The sequence below is a fragment of the Aspergillus melleus genome, assembly GCF_016097325.1.
Source record: "Aspergillus melleus strain CBS 546.65 chromosome Unknown contig6, whole genome shotgun sequence".
Taxonomy (NCBI): Eukaryota; Fungi; Ascomycota; class Eurotiomycetes; order Eurotiales; family Aspergillaceae; genus Aspergillus; species Aspergillus melleus.
This window is the reverse complement of record NW_025763375.1, coordinates 158,920-177,249: the sequence shown is the minus strand read 5'-3', so window position 1 is coordinate 177,249 and position 18,330 is coordinate 158,920. Positions and strand designations below refer to the sequence as shown.

The window sequence follows — 18,330 nt, the reverse complement described above, 5'->3', positions numbered from 1 at the left end:
ATCTTATTGGAGACCGTGGTCGAGTGGGTTTCGAGGATGCACACGGCGGAACCTACGGACGTATCACCGTGCGGGTTAGCCTGGGCGGCGGCTCGAGTAGACCTGATTTCCTGAGTTCACACGTACTATTGGATGTCCCGCTGCCTCGTAGAATGGCATCTCGACCTGTAGCTTGAATGGCGGTGACGATGGAGCTCGGCGCGGCGGTGCCTTCGATGAATACGAGCTGGTCCTTAAGATTCGCGTCGACTTTGTTGACTCCTAGTGGGCCGATCAATGATCTGATCATGCCTGGATCGTTTTTCCGGATGAGAACGGAAAGGCTCTCATACCTTCGACCTTTTTCAGGGAGGATGAGATATCCTTGACGCAGCCGTCGCAGGTCATCGGGACCGCGAAGGTTGTCTGTGCGGATGCGTCAGTCAATAGGAGGAACTATACGCCGACAATCCATGGGTCCACCGACCTGGAAGGGTTCAATCATGATGTGTGTTGGACGGTAAGAAAGGTTCTTTCCAAAGAAAATAGGAAAATGAAAGTAAAAGAATGTGGTGACGCGAAAGCAAAGAACGAGCGCAGGAAGCGACGGAAGACGAAGGAGAAGAGGCGGCGAAGGCGGGGATGATTTGAAATCCGCCGCCAAATCCCAAACGGCGTCATCCCTCCAATTGTCGCTCTTCTCCGCCCTTTTCACCTCTAATCAATCCACGCTCCCCTCCCTTATTAATCCAGCACGTCATACGACCCATCTCCAATTCCTGTCATTCTGGAATCGGGAATTTGTCGCTCGGTCTAATTATGTCCTCCAAGTCCCGATGGGCCGACGATGACCCCGAGACCGAAGCCATCGTCGCCCAACGCAAACGGGAGAAGGAAGAGAAACGACGCGCCAAAGCCGAAAAGCAACGCCAGCTTGAGGAACAACAATCGCAGCCTCAACCGCCCCCAGAGACCAACGGTAATGTCGATGCGCCTCCCAAGAAACGACGACGATTGTCCAATGAGCCCGACGACCAACAGGAGCTGCCCGAGTTCGCCGATCCCCGAGGCGAGAAAGAGAAAGCAACCCAGACTTCAAAGCTGCTGCGCTTTCCGGGACCAGGATGGGGTCCCTGTCGCCATGTCGACAACTTCGAACGTCTGAATCACATCGAAGAGGGCTCGTACGGTTGGGTTAGTCGCGCAAAGGACATCGTGACCGGCGAAGTCGTGGCTCTGAAGAAACTCAAGATGGAGAACGCGCCGGACGGATTCCCTGTGACTGGTCTTCGCGAGATCCAGACTCTGTTGGAAGCGCGCCATAAGAATGTTGTATATCTGCGAGAAGTGGTGATTGGGAATAAACTGGACGAGTACGCGCTTCCTCCCAGTGCCCTCAGAGAACAAGAAACAGAACACAGCTAACACATCCCCACCACAGCATTTTCCTAGTAATGGACTTTTCCGAGCATGACCTCAAAACCCTTCTGGATGACATGCGCGAGCCCTTCCTCCCCTCCGAAACAAAAACCCTCATGCTCCAAGTCCTCTCCGGCCTGGGCTTCCTCCACTCGCAATGGATTATGCACCGCGACCTCAAAACCTCCAACCTGCTCATCAACAACCGCGGCGAGCTGAAAATCGCGGACTTCGGTATGGCCCGGTACTACGGCGACCCGCCTCCGAAATTGACCCAGCTGGTCGTGACGCTGTGGTACCGATCGCCGGAACTGCTCCTAGGCGCCGAGAAGTACGGCACGGAGATAGACATGTGGAGTATCGGTTGTATATTCGGCGAGCTTCTAACCAAGGAGCCATTACTGCAGGGCAAGAACGAAGTCGACCAAGTCTCCAAGGTATGTGCCCTCCAGACCGAGCATATTACCTCCAGAAAGCTAACCCATCCAAAAGATCTTCGCCCTCACCGGTCCCCCAACACCCCAATCCTGGCCAGGCTTCCGATCTCTCCCCAACGCCAAATCGCTCCGTCTTCCTCCCACCTCATCATCCGACTCAAGCAGCCTCCCCTTACTACCGCGGTCCAAATTCCCCTTCCTAACAAACGCCGGCCTCCATCTCCTCTCGTCCCTACTGGCCCTGAACCCCGGCATCCGCCCCACCACCCAAGAATGTCTCGCGCATCAGTACTTCCGCGAAGACCCCCGTCCGAAACCCAAGGAGATGTTCCCCACGTTCCCGTCCAAAGCTGGCATGGAGAGGCGGAGACGTCGCGAGACTCCCGAAGCGCCGAAGCGCGGCCAGGACGCTCCGAAGCTGGACTTTGCGAGCGTCTTTGGTGGTCAGGCTGCTGCTAGCGAGACGGGCGAAGCGGGCGCAGGCTTTACTCTTCGACTAGGATAGGTGGTGCCTTGTCGATTGGATGCTGATGAGTGGCGCTTCTGTTCTCGATCAAGGCCCTGCTTTGGGCAGGCAGATTGCAGATTAGACCCGACTTTTGTTTCGAGTTGCATAAGGAGCAAGGTTAAAGCTTTTGGCCCATCGCTGTCTTCTCATCAGCCTACTCGATACAACGCCGGGAAGGAGAGGATTGTACATTATCATAGATAAACGGACTAATGATTTTATCGAAGAAACGAGGAATCATTTTACTGATAAAGAAGTAACATGTTTTGGACTGTTTACATTATCTTATCAATTGCCATGCCTGAGTGGCGAAATCTCCATAATAAGACTGCTCCAACTGGACCAGAAATCCTAAGAAGCATGTCAAGCTCGACCGGGAATGTGTACTTTATATGCATGGGTGACCTGCTATGAAGGTAACTAAAAATACGTACCAACAACCATGTATTCAATGATCATTGGAAGTAGCGTCCCCTGCAAGAATGTTCCAACTTACTAAGATACAAGAAAGCATTGGGATGAACCGAAACAATAGCCAACGGGCTCTCAGCAATGTAAAATGATGACTTCATGCATTCAAGACCAAGCGCAGTCACCGTAAAGACCAAATATGAAAACGAGTGTATCAGACCGACTCAGAAGATAAAATAGCTCCTTCATTAAGAAGCTAAGAGAGATATCGTCTTAGGATCACGGGATACGTAAGCAGATATTCGTCGGTAGAATCACTTGCATCTCGATCCCTTCGGCGTGGCCCTGACGGCGGCCGGTGCATCGGACTTGAGGGCCCAATCACTTCGGGGATATCCTGCGTTCGAACCGATGGATTGCGCTCGAGACTAGGGTCACTGTATAAGCTGCCGTCACTAACAAGCCTCCGCTCGGCTTTCGTTGGGTTATCGCCCCGATCCGGGTGGAACCCGCTCGTCTTGCCATCGACGAGGAAATATTCGTCCCCTAGGGATACCACGGACGTCATGTCTTCGGTTTCGACGGGTGACCATAGAGCGTTAGAAACCGACGTGATGTCGGTGATTGTCCCCTCTTCACTCGGCCGGGTTGACCACGCCGCCTGGTCGCCGAAGAAGTCGTTCGAGTCCACCAAATCAGCGCTTTCGGGGACAGGGGACAGACTGCGACTCCAATCGCCACTTTGCACCTGAATTCTGATATTGCAAGATCCCTATATGCCATTAGTATTGTTCAAGCAGCGTTGACAAATAACGCACATTGGGCTGTGCCTCTCCATTGCTCCGACGCGGCTCTCTTTCTGTGCTAGATGAGCGAGGCGGGGGCATAGGCCCTGTATCTATCCGTCTGGGAGAACCTGGGCTTGATTCATTGGATTGGGGCTCCACAAGGCTCTTAGTAGGGCTGTCTTGAGTGCTGAGACGATCAAAGGCTCCAAGCGTGTCCATCATCAAATCAAAGTCATTCAGTTCGACGACACTTGACTCCTGAGGACGTGCGGGTACTACCACGTCCTCTCTACGAAGAAACTTTTTAGTGTCATGGGATGGGGTGCTGTTTGACTCTGAAGAGTTCTTGCCTAGCGCAGGTTGTGCCACACAGCGTGAGGAGGCCGCACTTTTGCCAACACGACTAATCTCCGAATCGTCGACGCTGCTGGACGTGTGAGCAAGACTTGCAGTGTCTGCAGCCGTGGCATCTGCAAGCTCCGAGAAAGCAGAGGTTTTGGGTAGATTGCTAGGCCTAGAGTTTTTTGTACTCGATTCTGTACCGCTGATGGCAGAGGAGTAATCTCCAGTTTCGACTTCACGGTTCATAGAAGGTACATCGGACTCTTCTGACTTTTCTGCATTCTCACTGGCCGATTCAAGCACGCGAGCATTAGATACCAACTCCGTGAGAACCGGATCAGGTGAATCAGTTGCGTCTTCGCTTCTTCTGGCAAAAGACGAGAGATCGGCCAAAGCCGTCGAGAATCGCGACCTGGGTATAGGTCTATCCTGGCCAAGAGTCAAAGGAGAAGACTTGCATTTAGTTCGATGCAGATGAGACCCGAACTCGTTATCCTCTTCGGTACTTGCTTCCGATACCGTGGACGGGAACATATTTTCTTTCTGGTCAGAATGATTCTCCGGCCTGGGAGTAGACCTCGGCATTTCGCCATTGCCACGGGGGACAATCATCAGAGGACGTCTCTGCATCCCCGATCTGAGAGCTAGAAACCCGGAACGTGCTTTACGCATAGACCTCCTTGAGAAACTTTGCATCCAACCCTCAGAGTCCGGGTCAACAGGCGCTTCTGGAGGGCAGTCATCGTCGAGCCACGATGATGCAGGAGCTGTGGGGTTGTGTCTAGGGTCCAAAGGATTGAAAACCGGATAGTGAACACTTTCCTCGCATACATACGGCGAGTTGGAAGGAATGGTGACCCTGAACCTAACATCAACATTGAAGCCAAGCATGGCGAGCTACATCAGTCCTACCTGGCTCTTCTTGCTGGTGATGAGCGGACGACAGCGGATGAAGGCAGTGTCTGGTAGCGTCTGCCAGAGTCGCTGCTTTGATTGTCCAAAGCCATGGCGCATTAAAAGTCGATCTTCGATGTGGAATCACTCTAGGGAAAGCCAGTCGGTACCAAAAAGGCAAGATCGAAGGCCCGCGAAAGCACAGTAGAAGACAGTACTGAACTAGGGCTTGAAGAGATATATCAAGACAAACAACTTGCATTCATAGACAAAGACGACGTGAACGTGGGACTAGGAGACTTTGCAATGTCGGACAGAGAGCAATGAAGAAAAACAGAGCACAGGGACTGGGGGAAGAGGCTGGCTTCCCAGCTTCCACTTCATCTTCATCCTGCGCATCGTTCCTACCCCAGGAGTACCAGGAGGGAAATTTCAGAGCCAGGTGGGAAGATGTCTAGTGCCGATAACACCAAACCCGAGCATTTTATGTGCCGGAGGAATATTATAGCTCGCATAGGGGCGTACGTTGGACATGATGAGAGCAATGCGCGGGTCATGTTTGGTGTTGCGCAGCGTCAGAGGAGCTGCATAAATAAATGGAGGGAATTTCTATGGGACCTCCAAACTTACCCCGAACTTCTCTCTCCCTCTCTCCCTTCGCCTTGCTGACCACACCATTCTTCGACTTCCTCCTGTTCTCGATCCACAATCTCGCTCTTACTCTTTGGGTAACTCGTCTTATTCTTTTGCCGCCTTTCTCTATTATAGCCAAACCCGCCCGAGCCCTTCAATTTCCGTCGTCATGGCCCGCGGCCAGGAAGCTGTCTCTTTTGACCAGATTATCAACGCTGGTAAGAGCTCCGCAAACACCCCATCCTTCCATTGTCGAAATAGTCGCTAAACCGCATCGAACAATATCAGATCGCCAGAAAAAGAAAAATGAAGAACTCGCAAACCGAATCCTAGGAAAGAATCGAAGGTCGAGCGCACCCGGCCCGGGCGCTGGGAACAAAGCACAGAACGCAGCATCGGGGAGTCTGGCGAGTCGAATCGGCGTGGCTAAGGTAACCATGGAGAATCCATTGCTTCTAGCATGGCCTTACACAGTGGACTGACCTCCGGTAATTCTCGATGACCTTTCAGCGCTCGACACCCGCAACCAACTTCAAGACCAAGAACGCGAAACGAGTTCCGTCTGCGCCCGCTCGAGGAAATGCATCGCATCAGAAGCGCCGCCCCGACGAAGATCGCCTGATGTCGGCTCTCAATCCGACCAGTGGACAAGCATCGATCCGGGAGGGACCGGCTGGAATTTCGATCAAGGGAGCCTCGGGGCCGTTCGTAGTCATCGGGAGCAACTTTGCGCCCGGCACCACCGCCGCCGATATTCAGTCCACAATTGAGCCTATGTCCGGGGAGATCCTGAAATGCTGGGTGACATCGCACGAGCCTACCGTGACCGCGGAAATTACCTTCGCCGAGAAATGGGCAGCAGACAACGCAATCGCTAACCTCCACAACCAGAGGGTGAGAATCTTAACTATGACTGTGCCTCCAGGGCTTAAGCTAACTTCTACCAAGGCGGATGGCCTGATCCTTTCCATGCGGATGAAACCGACGGGTGCCTCCAGGGCGAAGCGTGACCTCTTCAGCCGATCGACTGGATCGGGATCCCAGCACTCTCAACCCTCCTTCAACGATCTTCGAGAACAAGCAGACCGTGAGCGTCGCTTGCATCGCGGAGCTGATGCAACCGTTCAAAACGGAAACTATGGATTTGGCGAGCAAAACGGAGATCTTTTTGCTCAAAACGATACTCGGAGCACCGGTCGCAACAACCGACGAAACTTCAGAGGTCGTAACCAAGGGAGAGGTGGGAGGAGTACAAACCAAGACGCAAACGACCAGGGGCTCTACAGTGATGAAATGATGGTCGACGCACCTCAGAACTCGAGGAACCGGGGAAACTGGAACCGATAGGAATCGGCCATCAGCAGTTAATTGAAATAGGCTTTTGGCTATTGATGCCCACATACAAGTAATGATAACTAGTGGTGGAAAGACAGCAGAATATTGACGTCGACACCTCTCTGCTTACGGTTTGAAGGGTTCGGCCATTGGATCTTTCTGTGTACTTTTGTCAAGCATGATGGCGTGTATGAATATTATCCGATATTTCCTTAGGACTTTGGCGTATAACAATCGAAAACACCAAGTGGTAGATACAGGAAATCGTCACGGATAGAAAAAGACATGAGCAAGGAGGAATGCCAATTTAATGATTTTCAATTAACTCAAAACCACAAAGGCAACTGACAAGGGGAATGGGAATAAAAAGTATAAAGGCAAGTCAGGACGGAGAGATGCTCTAGATCTTGGAGTCTCATGGGACCGCTTCTGCCTTCTACCCCTCACTGAGAGTTCCTTCCTCATTCCCTTCTCATTCCCTTTTCATTCTCACCCATAGCATGTCTTCAATAGCTACAACATCGACGATCACTTTCCCAGCCTCATTTGAAGCTGGCGAGAGTCTACCATGCGCGTCATGGCATCAGGAAAGTGCACGTTCGTCTGCAACGGGGGTGGGCCTTACTTAACAACCTCGTGTGGCTGTCCAGCAGGGCAATTTGGTCTAGATAATGACAACAAGATAACGAGCAATAAATGTACCCACCCCCTCTCAGATCACGAAACCGTCCGATCAACCACGCCTCCAGGACCCCTCGCCGATTGGCAGAAGCATCACACAAAAGGTTGGATCTGCCCCTACAGTTTTCATACTATAGCTAAGAGGTATCAGCAACGCGAGAATCCACAGGCCCAAAACACTGTCAAAGGACCGAGACTGTCAGGAAGCTAATTCAGTTGAGCGAGACTCGCCCCTTCATCCACATACGAGGGACCCCCGCCACCGGGAAGTCGATTCTCGCAGAGCTCCTCACACGTGCTTTCTTGAATCAAGGCAAATCGGTTCTTTTCCTTACTGGATGGGAGAAAATTGTTTCAGCGAATCAGGATAGAGTAGCAGTTGAGATCGCATTCTATGAGCAGATCGCGAACAGGCATCCAAATTTCTATCCCAACGGCGTACTTATTGTGATCGTGTCCCTGGCTGCAGCATGATGGACATTCGGAGCATACTCAAAAGAACCGGACTTCCTTGGGGACTTCTTGATAACCACCAGGCTACCGAATGGGTTGTCGAAATTGGACTCTCCGAATCGACGGGGAGGCGTGCGTTCGACGCACACAGGTGGTTTGAATCGTATTACTTGTCCGTCAAAAACAGTCTTGACGGTCAACATCGACAGCGGAAAATTTCCCGGATAACATACAATCTATGGACGCCCAGGATCTTTATGGCGTGCTGACACTCGGAACAAAGGCCGCACGTCAAGCATTCAGATATGAGACACTGGAAGTCTCGATATCCGACTCTAAGAACCCGACAACTGCAGTCACTGGGTATGGACGATTCAGTTCTAGACTGGATTGTCATTAATTGCACAACAACCCGGCCAACGCACAGTTCGTTTCCTATGCTCCTATCCATCTTCTTGTTGCTGACAATATAATAGAATTCGATGAAAGAAAACTCTTGCACGCCGTATTCGAAAATGAATTCAGGGAATTGCGGCTTTTTGATTCTCAGCTGAATATCCTGGGTTTTCCCTACGTATTGACAAATTGAGCGTCAAATCAGGGAGGTCATCTCTTACGGTGGCTACTCCCTGTGGCAGGAGTGAGTGCTTCAAGCCTTCTAATGTAGCGATATATGTACTGGTATCTGCAGCGGTTTAAGGATGGAGTTGGTCAGCTGGAGGGTTTTCGGCAGTGCTCTCCTTTTACGGCTATGTTCCTTATTATCTTCAGTATCGTGCAGGAAGGACTAGTAAAACAGGAAAATGTCAGAACTAGGGATTTATAGGGGTTGCTAGTTGTCTTATCGAGTAACCAATGGAAAAGTTAATCGGTTCCTGAATGCTAATAATTACTGGTTTGTAGAATGTAGCAATATAGTAATTTAAGGGATGATCTAGAGGGTCTTCGGCAGCGCCAGAGTGGCAACTGATATGATAAGGACAATCACGTGTCGCGGAACCGTTGCGGAGAAGAATTGGAGAAACAAGCGGCGACTTTTCTACAATCACTTCTGAACATCCAGACCTTCATTCCCTCGGTCATTCGCCAACATGAACCTTGGGAGCAGACGTGCGCTGACCCAGCTTGTCCGGCGATATGCCAACCGGACACTGGTTTTCGGGCCGCGACGATACTCATCGACATTCGATACTAGAGAATGGTCTACGCCACTGGCTCGAACCTTAGCCAATGCCATCAAAGTACTTGGTTACACTTCTCAATTGGCCAGCATACCTGTTCACTAACGACTATCCTCTCAAGGTTACCGGTCCGATTCCCATTGCGGCGTTCATGCGTCAAGTCCTCACGTCCCCCGAGGGTGGCTATTACACGACTCGACCCGAAGGCGACGGGGAAGTGTTCGGCAAGAAAGGTGATTTCGTCACTTCGCCAGAGATATCCCAGGTTTTCGGTGAATTGGTCGGTGTGTGGACAATAGCAGAATGGATTGCGCAGGGACGGACACGCAGTGGGGTTCAATTGATGGAAGTTGGGCCGGGCAAGGGGACATTGATGGATGACATGCTTCGTGTGAGTCTGATCGGCTCACCTGGTTGGAGTGGTGGGTGCTGATCCTATGAGTAGGCACTCAGGAACTTCAAGACGTTTACGTCGAGCATCGAAGCGATCTATCTGGTGGAAGCTAGTGCTACGCTTCGAGAGGTCCAAAAACAGCGACTCTGCGGCGATGCCCCCATGGTGGAAACTGACATCGGTCACAAGAGCACCAGCAAATATTTCGACGTCCCGGTGGTCTGGGTGGAAGATATCAGGTTGTTGCCTCATGGTATGTGCTGATGAAGTCTTGCAACCTACATGCCACTTGCTTACCCTTCACAACAGATGAAAGCAAGACGCCGTTCATATTCGCACATGAATTCTTTGACGCCCTTCCAATGCACGCCTTTGAATCCGTTCCTCCTTCTCCCGAAAACACCCCCCAGCAGAAGGAAATCATGACGCCTACTGGTCCAATTACACTGAACGAACCGCAGAAGCCCGCCAACACCCCCCAGTGGCGCGAGCTAATGGTCACCTTGAACCCCAAAGCCGTTGATGAGAACCAGCCCGGCGAGCCCGAATTCTCTCTAACCTTAGCGAAAGCCTCAACCCCGTCGTCTCTTGTCATTCCCGAGATCTCCAAACGGTACCAAGCGCTCAAGTCCCAGCCTGGGTCCACAATTGAAATCAGCCCGGAAAGTCGCATCTATGCATCAGACTTTGCACGGAGGATTGGTGGCTCGTCGCAACCCCCGCGGACCGCTACTCGAGAGGGCTCCTCCGCTCCTCCGGCAACCGCCAAGCGTGTTCCGTCTGGTGCGGCTTTGATCATGGACTACGGAACCATGTCCACGATTCCCATCAACTCTCTGCGCGGCATCCAGAACCACCAGAACGTGCCCCCGCTTTCGTCCCCTGGACAGGTCGATGTTAGCGCCGACGTCGACTTTACTTCGCTGGCGGAAGCAGCCATCGAAGCAAGCGAGGGTGTGGAAGTTCATGGTCCCATGGAGCAAGGAGACTTCCTGCAGAGCATGGGTATCGCAGAGCGCATGCAGCAGTTGCTCAAGGGCATCCAAGACGAGGAAAAGCGGAAAACTCTGGAAAGCAGCTGGAAGCGCTTGGTCGAGAAGAGTGAAGGCGGCATGGGCAAGATCTACAAGGTCATGGCCATCATCCCAGAGAACAGTGGCAAGCGTCGTCCTGTCGGATTTGGCGGGGGTATCTAGATCTCGTTGTCGCTACAGACCAATGTAATATTACGCATGTAAATATTTAAATATATCATGAACCAAGAATCAATGCTAATCTAACCTTCTATCTTAATACATCAATCATCAAACCGAACTCAAGTCCAGTCCCGCGGGTATCGCCCAACATTGCATGCATACATTTCATCATCAATAACATCCCAGAGGAACGAACCCTCAATATTCCTGCCAGATATCCTCCACATAAGCCTCCGTCAATCGCGTATCCTTGCCATACTTCTCCTGCCACTGCACGAACCCTCCCTCCAGAACATACACATCCTGCTTCTTGCTCTCCTCCACGCCGAGGGCGCTCTCGCGCTCCCTGGCGTAGCGCAGAGCAGCAGACGGCCCGCGCTGCTGACTGAGAGCGCAGTGGAAGACGACTTTCTCCTTGTCCGCCAGCGTGCGGACGAGTTCGGGCATGCGGTGGTCGAGAGACGAGCTAGGGACCCAGGTGGAAGAGTAGATGTGTCCGCCGATGTGGTCTGCGATAGTTAGATATAGGGTCTCGACTCATTTTTCTTCATTCTGCGTTTGCAAGCTGGACAGCCGTACCGGAGTCTCGCACGTCAATGATTGCGAGTTTACTGGGGGTACTGGCGGAGAGTAGGAGGGCCGAAAGAGTGTCCCGGCTCATGCGGGGAAGAGTCGCGATGGAGATGGACGACATGGCGGGATTTCTTTTGGAGAGACTGTTCGAACAGAAGTAAGATTCGGATAATACTTAGTGGAAAAAGCCACTGTGCTATTCCCTCGCAGCTTTATTCAATTTTCACGATGTTGGTGCCAAAGCAAAGACAAGACGAGGGAAAGAGTTGCATGGAGACAAGCCAGGTCACGTGCCCGCAGAAAACCGAACGGATTTGACCTCCTCCAGACCAGCAGAGACAGCTTTCTTGACTTCAACCCTCCCTCGGATTTCCCCAGGCCAGTCAAATACCGGAGATAGCTGGACCTCAATTAACAACAAGAAGTGTTACCTACCTCTCTAATTCAATACTCGACGACCTTTTCCTCCTCCACCAACGAAACAAAAAAAACCATGGAGATGCGCTCCCTAACCCGCAGCCTCCTCCGCGCGAGGCCGACATCTCTCTACACCACCACAGCACCCTCGTCTATCCTCTATGGCCAATTCCTCGCCAACCAGCGCTTCGCCTCCTCCTCCTCCACCACCACCCCTTTTCACGGCCCTCGGTCTCAAAACAAACCCTCCCCCTCTGACTCCGGCGCCTCCGACTTCGACCAAATCCTCGACAAGCTCAACATCAACAACGCAGCCCCGAAGTCCCAGAACCCGTACGCCTCCACCACCTCCGGAGCCACGCAGCAGCGCACCGGTAGCGACGGCAGCAGCAACAACGACGGCGCCCTCGCCGTGTCCCGCGCCCTCAACGCCGCCACGTCGCCCGTCGTGCCGCTGCGCAAGGTGGCGCTGAAGCTGGGCCCGTCGCTGGGCCGTCAGGTGCATGTCGAGCCTGAGCGGGGGATGGATCTGGCGTCGTCGCTGCGGGTGCTGCAGAGCACGTGTAACCAGAACAAGGTCAAGCAGGACACGTATACGCAAAAATTTCATGTGCGACGGGGTCAGGTCCGCAAGGATTTGAGGGTGCAGAGGTGGAGGAAGTTGTTTAAGTACTCTTTTCAGCGGACTGTTGCGAGGATTGATCGGATGAGGGCGCAGGGGTGGTAGATCCTTTCACTTGACTTCTTGGGTTCTGGGACTGGGTGAGTGAGTGAGTGGGTGGATTCTATCTGTCTGGATTGGGTGTATAGACTGGGTTCGTTCGGGAGGAATTACAGAGATAAAGGAAGTGTATGATGGAAGAAAAGGGTATGCCTGAGTGTGGAAGAGAGTTAAATGTCTTGTACAATTATTACCTTTCTGTTTTGTTTTGATTCTTATGTTCGTTTTACGGAGTTATATCATCATGTTTGGCTAGATGAGAAACATAAACCTGAACATCTATCTATCTTGTCATAACCATGCAATCAACCAAAATTTAACAACCAACAGAAAGAGGACAAAAAGATTCGTGCTTTATACATGCCATGCCATATACAAGTCCCAACATCCCCATCCATCCACTACTGTCTTCCTCTCAATCTCTTTTCCCAGCCATGAACCCTCCGTATCCGCTACCCCCAGGCGTAGACGAGCTACTAGAGGAAGCGTACCCCCCATATCCGTTCATCTTGCCTCCATTGCCGTAAGTGATCCCAATAGACCCCTTCCCTCTAGACGGGACCCCCAGGATCCCATCCCCTCGCCACCCAGCTCGTCGACGACCCCCAACACGCTCCCAATACAGCGCCACCAGCGCGCCCACCGACGCAGCCAGACCGAAAAAGAACAATTTCGAGAAGAACCCCGACGAACTGGACTCGCTTCCAGACAATGCGGCCGCACGAGACGGCCACCCGATGCCCGCGCCCCCTTCGATCCAATTGACATGGAAGGTGAACGTGAGCGGCTCGCCGCGAATGACCTTCGTGCCGTGTCCGGCCGTCCAAGGCTCGCGAGCATTCTCTGCCACCGCGGCCGCTTCGGCCTCAGTCTGGCCCTCTTCGTCGTTGTCGGAGGTATCCTTCTCCTTCTCGCCCTTCATCAGCGCCACGTCGAACTCGGGAACTGAGTATGCCGTTCCCGCGACAACGTATCCGGGGCTCTGCTGCGCGGCCTTCTTCTTGCTCTTCTTCTTCGCCTGCTCCTTGCTCGCCGACGCAATGTTATGCATCAGCACGTTCATATCCGTCCAAATGTGCAAATGGCTGCGCTGCAGGGTGCCCTGGAGCGCGAAGGTAATGGGCGTATAGGCGGGCCCGTCCTCAGCGAGCGAGCCCAGTTCGGTGCCGACGGTCTCGCCGTCCTCGGTGCTCGCGTAGGAGGCGGCGGCCGGGGAGAGGGGTCCCGTAGGTACGCGACAGGTCATGGGCACGTCGGAATGCACGTAGTATTCGAGGAGGTGGTAGAGTTCATCGGGGAGGGAGTTGACAGTGCAATTTACCGTCTCGGGGACACCGTAGCGCAGGGCCAGGGGCAGCGAGGTCTCATTGCAGACCGGGAACGGGATGTATTGTAGTTTGCCGAGGTCGTCGGTGATCTGGTTTGAATTGGGTGGTTTGTTAGCTTGTCGCTATGTGTGATGTTTGTCGGGCGATCTGATCTCCGGTTGGATTGCGCGTGGTAGGCAGTAGTAATAACTAAGGAGGACAGGTAAGGCGTCAGGGGGGAATTACATGTTCACCGGAATCGCTTGAGAAGAAAATGAAAAGTTAGCTTCGATTCGAAACTCGCTGTTTGAGGGACACAAGCCATGTGAAAACCCAATTGAGGGCAATGCGCAATCGCAAAAACTCACATTGTCCGGTTTAGACAGGTCACTGGCATCGGCTGGCCGTGGCCGTAACCTGCCCTGCTACTGGACCGGTCATTGCCCGCCGCAGAAACTTGTAACGCAAGACAGGCAATTGAGCCGTAGAGTCCGGCTCGAATGAATGCCATAATAGTCAAAAACACACTCCACCAGCCCACCGACTCGGCTGCTTTCTGGCGTGCCGCGGTGATGCTTACTGCGACTTCAAGTTGATATGTACGAGAGAAGTGGAGCCAAACATCCACTCCGGGGGCCTTGCCGCTTTAACAAGTCATGTGACCCTCTGTCTGACCTAACCCCGATCCTTCATCCCTTAACTCCTGGCATAACTGAACTACAACTCATTCTGAATGGGTTCTCATCATCCTGCCTTCAAGGCAAAATGACAATATATGTTCTTGAATCAATGTTCTAGTTATGAGTACGACATCGAGGACTGCAATGAGAATCATTAAACTTATTTGCATTCAATTTCCACAAAAATTACTAGAAAGGTGATCACTCATGTTCTCATCATATGGCTAGCCCAATTTTTATACGTTCAACCCTTTAGGAGAGGTTGGCCTTCTGCTTGAAAGCAGAGAGCAGGCCGCTGGTCGAGCTGTCGTGACCGGCGCCAGCGCCAGCAGTCTCGAGCTCCTGCTGAATCTTCTTGGCTAGGACCTTGCCCAGTTCGACACCCCACTGGTCGAACGAGTTGATGTTCCAGATGGCACCCTCGGTGAAGGTGAGGTGCTCGTAGTAGGCAATCAGCGCTCCGAGCGTCGAAGGGGTGATCTTCTGAGCCAGGATGGACGTCGTGGGACGGTTTCCGAGGAAGGTCTTGTGGGGCACCAGGTTGTCGGGGGCGCCTTCGGTCTTCACCTGCTCGGGAGTCTTGCCGACCATCAGGGCCTCGGACTGAGCCAGGAAGTTAGACGCAAGCATGCGCTGGTGCTTGCCACCCTCGACGGGGTTGTGCGACTCGGCGGCCATGAGGAAGTCCGAGGGGATGAGCTTGGTGCCCTGGTGGAGCAGCTGGTAGAAGCTGTGCTGGGCGTTGGTGGCCGGCTCGCCGAACAGGATGGGGCCGGTGGTGTACTTGACGTACTCGCCGGAGCGGGTGATGGCCTTGCCGTTGCTCTCCATGGAGAGTTGCTGCAGGTAGGCGGGGAATCGGTGCAGGTACTGGTCGAAAGGAGACACTAAGTGAGTCTGGGCACCGAAGAAGTCGCTGTACCACACGCTCAGCAGTCCACCGAGGACCGGGATGTTCTGCTCTAAGGGAGTCTCGCGGAAGTGCTTGTCCATGGCATGGGCACCGGCCAGGAACTGGTGGAAGTTGTCGAAGCCAATGTAAAGGGCAACGGACAGACCGATGGCACTCCACACGGAGTAGCGACCACCCACCCAGGATTCGAAACCGAACATGTTCCGCTTGTCAATGCCAAACTTGGTGACCTCCTCCTCGTTGGTGGAGAGGGCAACGAAGTGTTTGGCAATGTGAGACTCGTCCTTAGCGGTCTCAAGGAACCACTTCTTAGCGCTGTTGGCGTTGGTGGTGGTCTCCGCCGTGGTGAAAGTCTTGGAGGCAATCAAGAAGAGAGTGGTCTCGGGGTCAGAGTCCTTGAGGGCCTCTGCGATGTGAGTGCCGTCGATGTTGGAGACGAAGTGCAGCTTCAAGTCCTTGTGGCCGTAGGGCTTCAGGGCCTCGGTAACCATGACAGGACCACTAGTTGCAGCCGTCAGCATGTTGCGTTTAGAGACCAAAGCATTCAGCCTGGACAGGGGAATTTAACTTACAGGTCGGAGCCACCAATACCGATGTTGATGATGGTGTTGATCTTCTTGCCGGTGTAACCCTTCCACTCGCCGCTACGGACCTGCTCGGAGAACTCCTTCATGTGCTCCAGCACGGAGTTGACATCCTCGACGACGCTCTTGCCACCGACCTGCATGGGCTGGTTGGAGACATTGCGAAGAGCAACGTGGTAGACGGCACGGTTCTCGGTGAAGTTGATGGGCTCGCCCTGGAACATGGCATCCCGCAGCTGCTCGACATTGGCCTCCTTGGCCAACTTGACCAGAAGCGAGAGAGTCTCCTCGGTGAGGAAGTTCTTAGAGAAATCGAAGAGGATCTCCGAGTTGTCGACGGTGTTGGCAAAAGTACGGCTGAACTTCTGGAAGCGCTCAGGGTCCTTCTCGAAGGCCTCCTTCAGGACAATGTTGCGTCCGACGGAGTTGTGGTGTTCCTGGAGCTCCTTCCAGGCGGAGAGTTCGGTAGCCTGCGAGAAACCAGGCATTGTGGACGGTTTGTGGTGGAGAGAGGGAGCTCTGTTTATGCTTTTGGGTAGTGAAGAAAAGCTCTAAATGAGGGACAGTTGGCGTTAGTGCGGGGCAGATATCGACAGAGGGATTGAGGGAGGAAAGGAGGAATCAGAGCAGGAGTTGGGAAGTGGGCTTACCTGAATTTAAACCAGACCGAAGCCGATACAAACTGACTGGAACCAGGAGGGATGAAGTGAAGAAAAAGCGAAGCGGGTGTCACGGAGGACAGATGACGATGGCCGGTGGGCAAAGCGGGCAGGCCTGAAAGGTATGGCGTCAAGCGCCGGCCTGTTGGGGTCCGTGGAGGGGCAGTCCGTACGGTACGGTCACGGACGGTGGTGGGGCAGCGCCGTCGGTGCAGAATTCCTCCGTACGGTCTCGTCAGGTATTTCTGGTAATTTCCGGTGTTTACTGGTGTTGATTTTCCTGCGGTGCACAGGCATCAAGGCAGACAGTCCTCCGAAGAGACCCATCGTCGGATATCCGGTCATCTGACCTTCGGACTTGCATGACGTTCGTTTGTCATCAACGCCCTTCTAGAATTCTAGAATATCAACTTTCTCACCGGAGAATCTTTAATTTCTCAGGAACGGGTGAATCGGCTTGCACCCCCACGACTAGGCGGGATTTATGACCACCTCAGGTTTGTCTCGGAAATTGGTGGCCGGTGAAATTCACGATCTCGAGGATAAAGTTCCGCCGTCGGTTAAATGCATTCCTTGGGAGCTGCGGGTGATAGGTGCAGGTAACTCATCGTCTAGACTCTCTCGCTCGGGCGTCGATCAATTGAAACCCTGTCACCCCTACAGAGGAGTGGTCATCCAGGCTACGCACACTGCATTGAAATATGCCCGCCGTTCCCCTAGGCAAACTGTGATATGGTCAAGGCTCCTTGACCTCGAAAAGGGTATTAAAAAGTAGAGAATGGATCCATTTAAATTCCTCCTGCCACACTTGCTGGGTCAATTTGCATCTTGCTCACTTGTCTTCTACTTGTAAGCTTGGCCAAGCCCAGCTTTATTTCCATATGAACACTAGCAACAAGAGTCTCGTTTGTGAGAGCATATTAATTCTCATGACGGGCATCTTGAGGTCCATGTGGTTCCTCAATCCTGCTTGCAGTGGTTCACCTTCAGTCTCGCCCAAGAATCGTAAATGCGGCCAACGCGGGTAAAGGTTGGCTTGCGTGATCAAACCGATACCCTCGATAATACCTGCCATCAAAAGAGCATAATATACGTTGTTGAACATGCCAGCTGCGTCAGGGTATACCTATCTGTTACCAGACAAGACAACCCATCCAAGTTCCTCAACGAATTCTTTCAATGAAGGGGCTGGAGCGCCGCTGCAGACCCGAAGAATGATTCTATTCAGCGAAACAATGGTCCTGAGCTGCATATTGCCTTCCAAAAGAACATTTCGAACACATCTGATGTCGTCCTGGTCATCACGCTCAAATAGTTTTGCGTTCTCTCAAAATAAGAGAAGCTCCAGTGTTTGCAGTCCAGTACACTCCCTTTGGAGTAGCTGCAAAGTCTGCAGGCCATCTTCTTCGAGCCTAATCCCTTCCGAGTGACCCTCGATCTGCTCCATAGCTGGGAAGTTGATGCATAGATGGGACAGTGAGGCTGCATTCACGGGACCGATACAGTTGAGAAAGGATCTGAGCAGACCGCTCCGGCGGTTCTTCGTTTCCATTTCTTCCAGCGTGAACTGGTTCATGCCGTAAAGAACCACACTCGCCTCTTCCGATATCTGTCGATTGGTGTATAGCAGTGAAAGCCATCGACGGGGCTTTTCCGGCGCAAAGGTTGCTACCGGACATCCCGGGTCCTTAAACAGAAACAACGGGTGTGGTACCGTAAGCACCTGTTCGTAGATTCTGTTTCGAGCCTCAATAGGTAAACTCAAGAGGTTAGGGGCTCTTGTTTGTGATAAAGCCCCTTCTGATCTTGAAACCGGCATGGTAGT

General features: G+C 52.8%; 10 protein-coding genes across 10 annotated transcripts; 4 read left to right on the top strand and 6 right to left on the bottom strand.

Moving 5' to 3' along the window:
• Positions 1-52: 52 nt before the first annotated feature.
• On the bottom strand, positions 53-484 carry CCS1_1 (copper chaperone; the record flags this gene model as incomplete). Its single annotated transcript, XM_046091575.1, has 3 exons — positions 53-261; positions 333-405; positions 467-484. The coding sequence occupies 3 exons, from the start codon at positions 482-484 to the stop codon at positions 53-55; spliced, it is 300 nt and encodes a 99-aa protein (XP_045947552.1).
• A 314-nt stretch (positions 485-798) lies between these two features.
• LDX57_009832 (uncharacterized protein) lies at positions 799-2,340 on the top strand (the record flags this gene model as incomplete). The annotated part of the gene is made up of 3 exons (XM_046091574.1): positions 799-1,352; positions 1,421-1,835; positions 1,891-2,340. The coding sequence occupies 3 exons, from the start codon at positions 799-801 to the stop codon at positions 2,338-2,340; spliced, it is 1,419 nt and encodes a 472-aa protein (XP_045947551.1).
• Positions 2,341-3,010: 670 nt separating this feature from the next.
• LDX57_009831 (uncharacterized protein) lies at positions 3,011-4,891 on the bottom strand (the record flags this gene model as incomplete). The annotated part of the gene is made up of 3 exons (XM_046091573.1): positions 3,011-3,526; positions 3,573-4,743; positions 4,797-4,891. The coding sequence occupies 3 exons, from the start codon at positions 4,889-4,891 to the stop codon at positions 3,011-3,013; spliced, it is 1,782 nt and encodes a 593-aa protein (XP_045947550.1).
• A 1,018-nt stretch (positions 4,892-5,909) lies between these two features.
• LDX57_009830 (uncharacterized protein) lies at positions 5,910-6,758 on the top strand (the record flags this gene model as incomplete). Its single annotated transcript, XM_046091572.1, has 1 exon — positions 5,910-6,758. The coding sequence occupies one exon, from the start codon at positions 5,910-5,912 to the stop codon at positions 6,756-6,758; it is 849 nt and encodes a 282-aa protein (XP_045947549.1).
• A 2,213-nt stretch (positions 6,759-8,971) lies between these two features.
• Positions 8,972-10,651, top strand: LDX57_009829 (class I SAM-dependent methyltransferase; the record flags this gene model as incomplete). The annotated part of the gene is made up of 4 exons (XM_046091571.1): positions 8,972-9,121; positions 9,183-9,452; positions 9,507-9,708; positions 9,765-10,651. 4 exons carry the CDS (start codon positions 8,972-8,974, stop codon positions 10,649-10,651), a joined length of 1,509 nt encoding a protein of 502 aa, XP_045947548.1.
• Positions 10,652-10,688: 37 nt separating this feature from the next.
• Positions 10,689-11,453, bottom strand: ibp1 (phosphatase YCH1). Its single transcript, XM_046091570.1, has 2 exons — positions 11,231-11,453; positions 10,689-11,160 (listed from the first exon to the last, which is right to left on the bottom strand). The coding sequence occupies exons 1-2, from the start codon at positions 11,343-11,345 to the stop codon at positions 10,850-10,852; spliced, it is 426 nt and encodes a 141-aa protein (XP_045947547.1). The 5' UTR covers positions 11,346-11,453; the 3' UTR covers positions 10,689-10,849.
• Positions 11,454-11,717: 264 nt separating this feature from the next.
• On the top strand, positions 11,718-12,368 carry LDX57_009827 (mitochondrial 37S ribosomal protein bS21m; the record flags this gene model as incomplete). The annotated part of the gene is made up of 1 exon (XM_046091569.1): positions 11,718-12,368. One exon carries the CDS (start codon positions 11,718-11,720, stop codon positions 12,366-12,368), a length of 651 nt encoding a protein of 216 aa, XP_045947546.1.
• A 409-nt stretch (positions 12,369-12,777) lies between these two features.
• Positions 12,778-14,180, bottom strand: LDX57_009826 (uncharacterized protein; the record flags this gene model as incomplete). Its single annotated transcript, XM_046091568.1, has 3 exons — positions 12,778-13,779; positions 13,916-13,931; positions 14,038-14,180. 3 exons carry the CDS (start codon positions 14,178-14,180, stop codon positions 12,778-12,780), a joined length of 1,161 nt encoding a protein of 386 aa, XP_045947545.1.
• A 421-nt stretch (positions 14,181-14,601) lies between these two features.
• On the bottom strand, positions 14,602-16,334 carry PGI1 (glucose-6-phosphate isomerase; the record flags this gene model as incomplete). Its single annotated transcript, XM_046091567.1, has 2 exons — positions 14,602-15,763; positions 15,835-16,334. The coding sequence occupies 2 exons, from the start codon at positions 16,332-16,334 to the stop codon at positions 14,602-14,604; spliced, it is 1,662 nt and encodes a 553-aa protein (XP_045947544.1).
• Positions 16,335-17,832: 1,498 nt separating this feature from the next.
• On the bottom strand, positions 17,833-18,324 carry LDX57_009824 (uncharacterized protein; the record flags this gene model as incomplete). The annotated part of the gene is made up of 1 exon (XM_046091566.1): positions 17,833-18,324. One exon carries the CDS (start codon positions 18,322-18,324, stop codon positions 17,833-17,835), a length of 492 nt encoding a protein of 163 aa, XP_045947543.1.
• Positions 18,325-18,330: the final 6 nt, after the last annotated feature.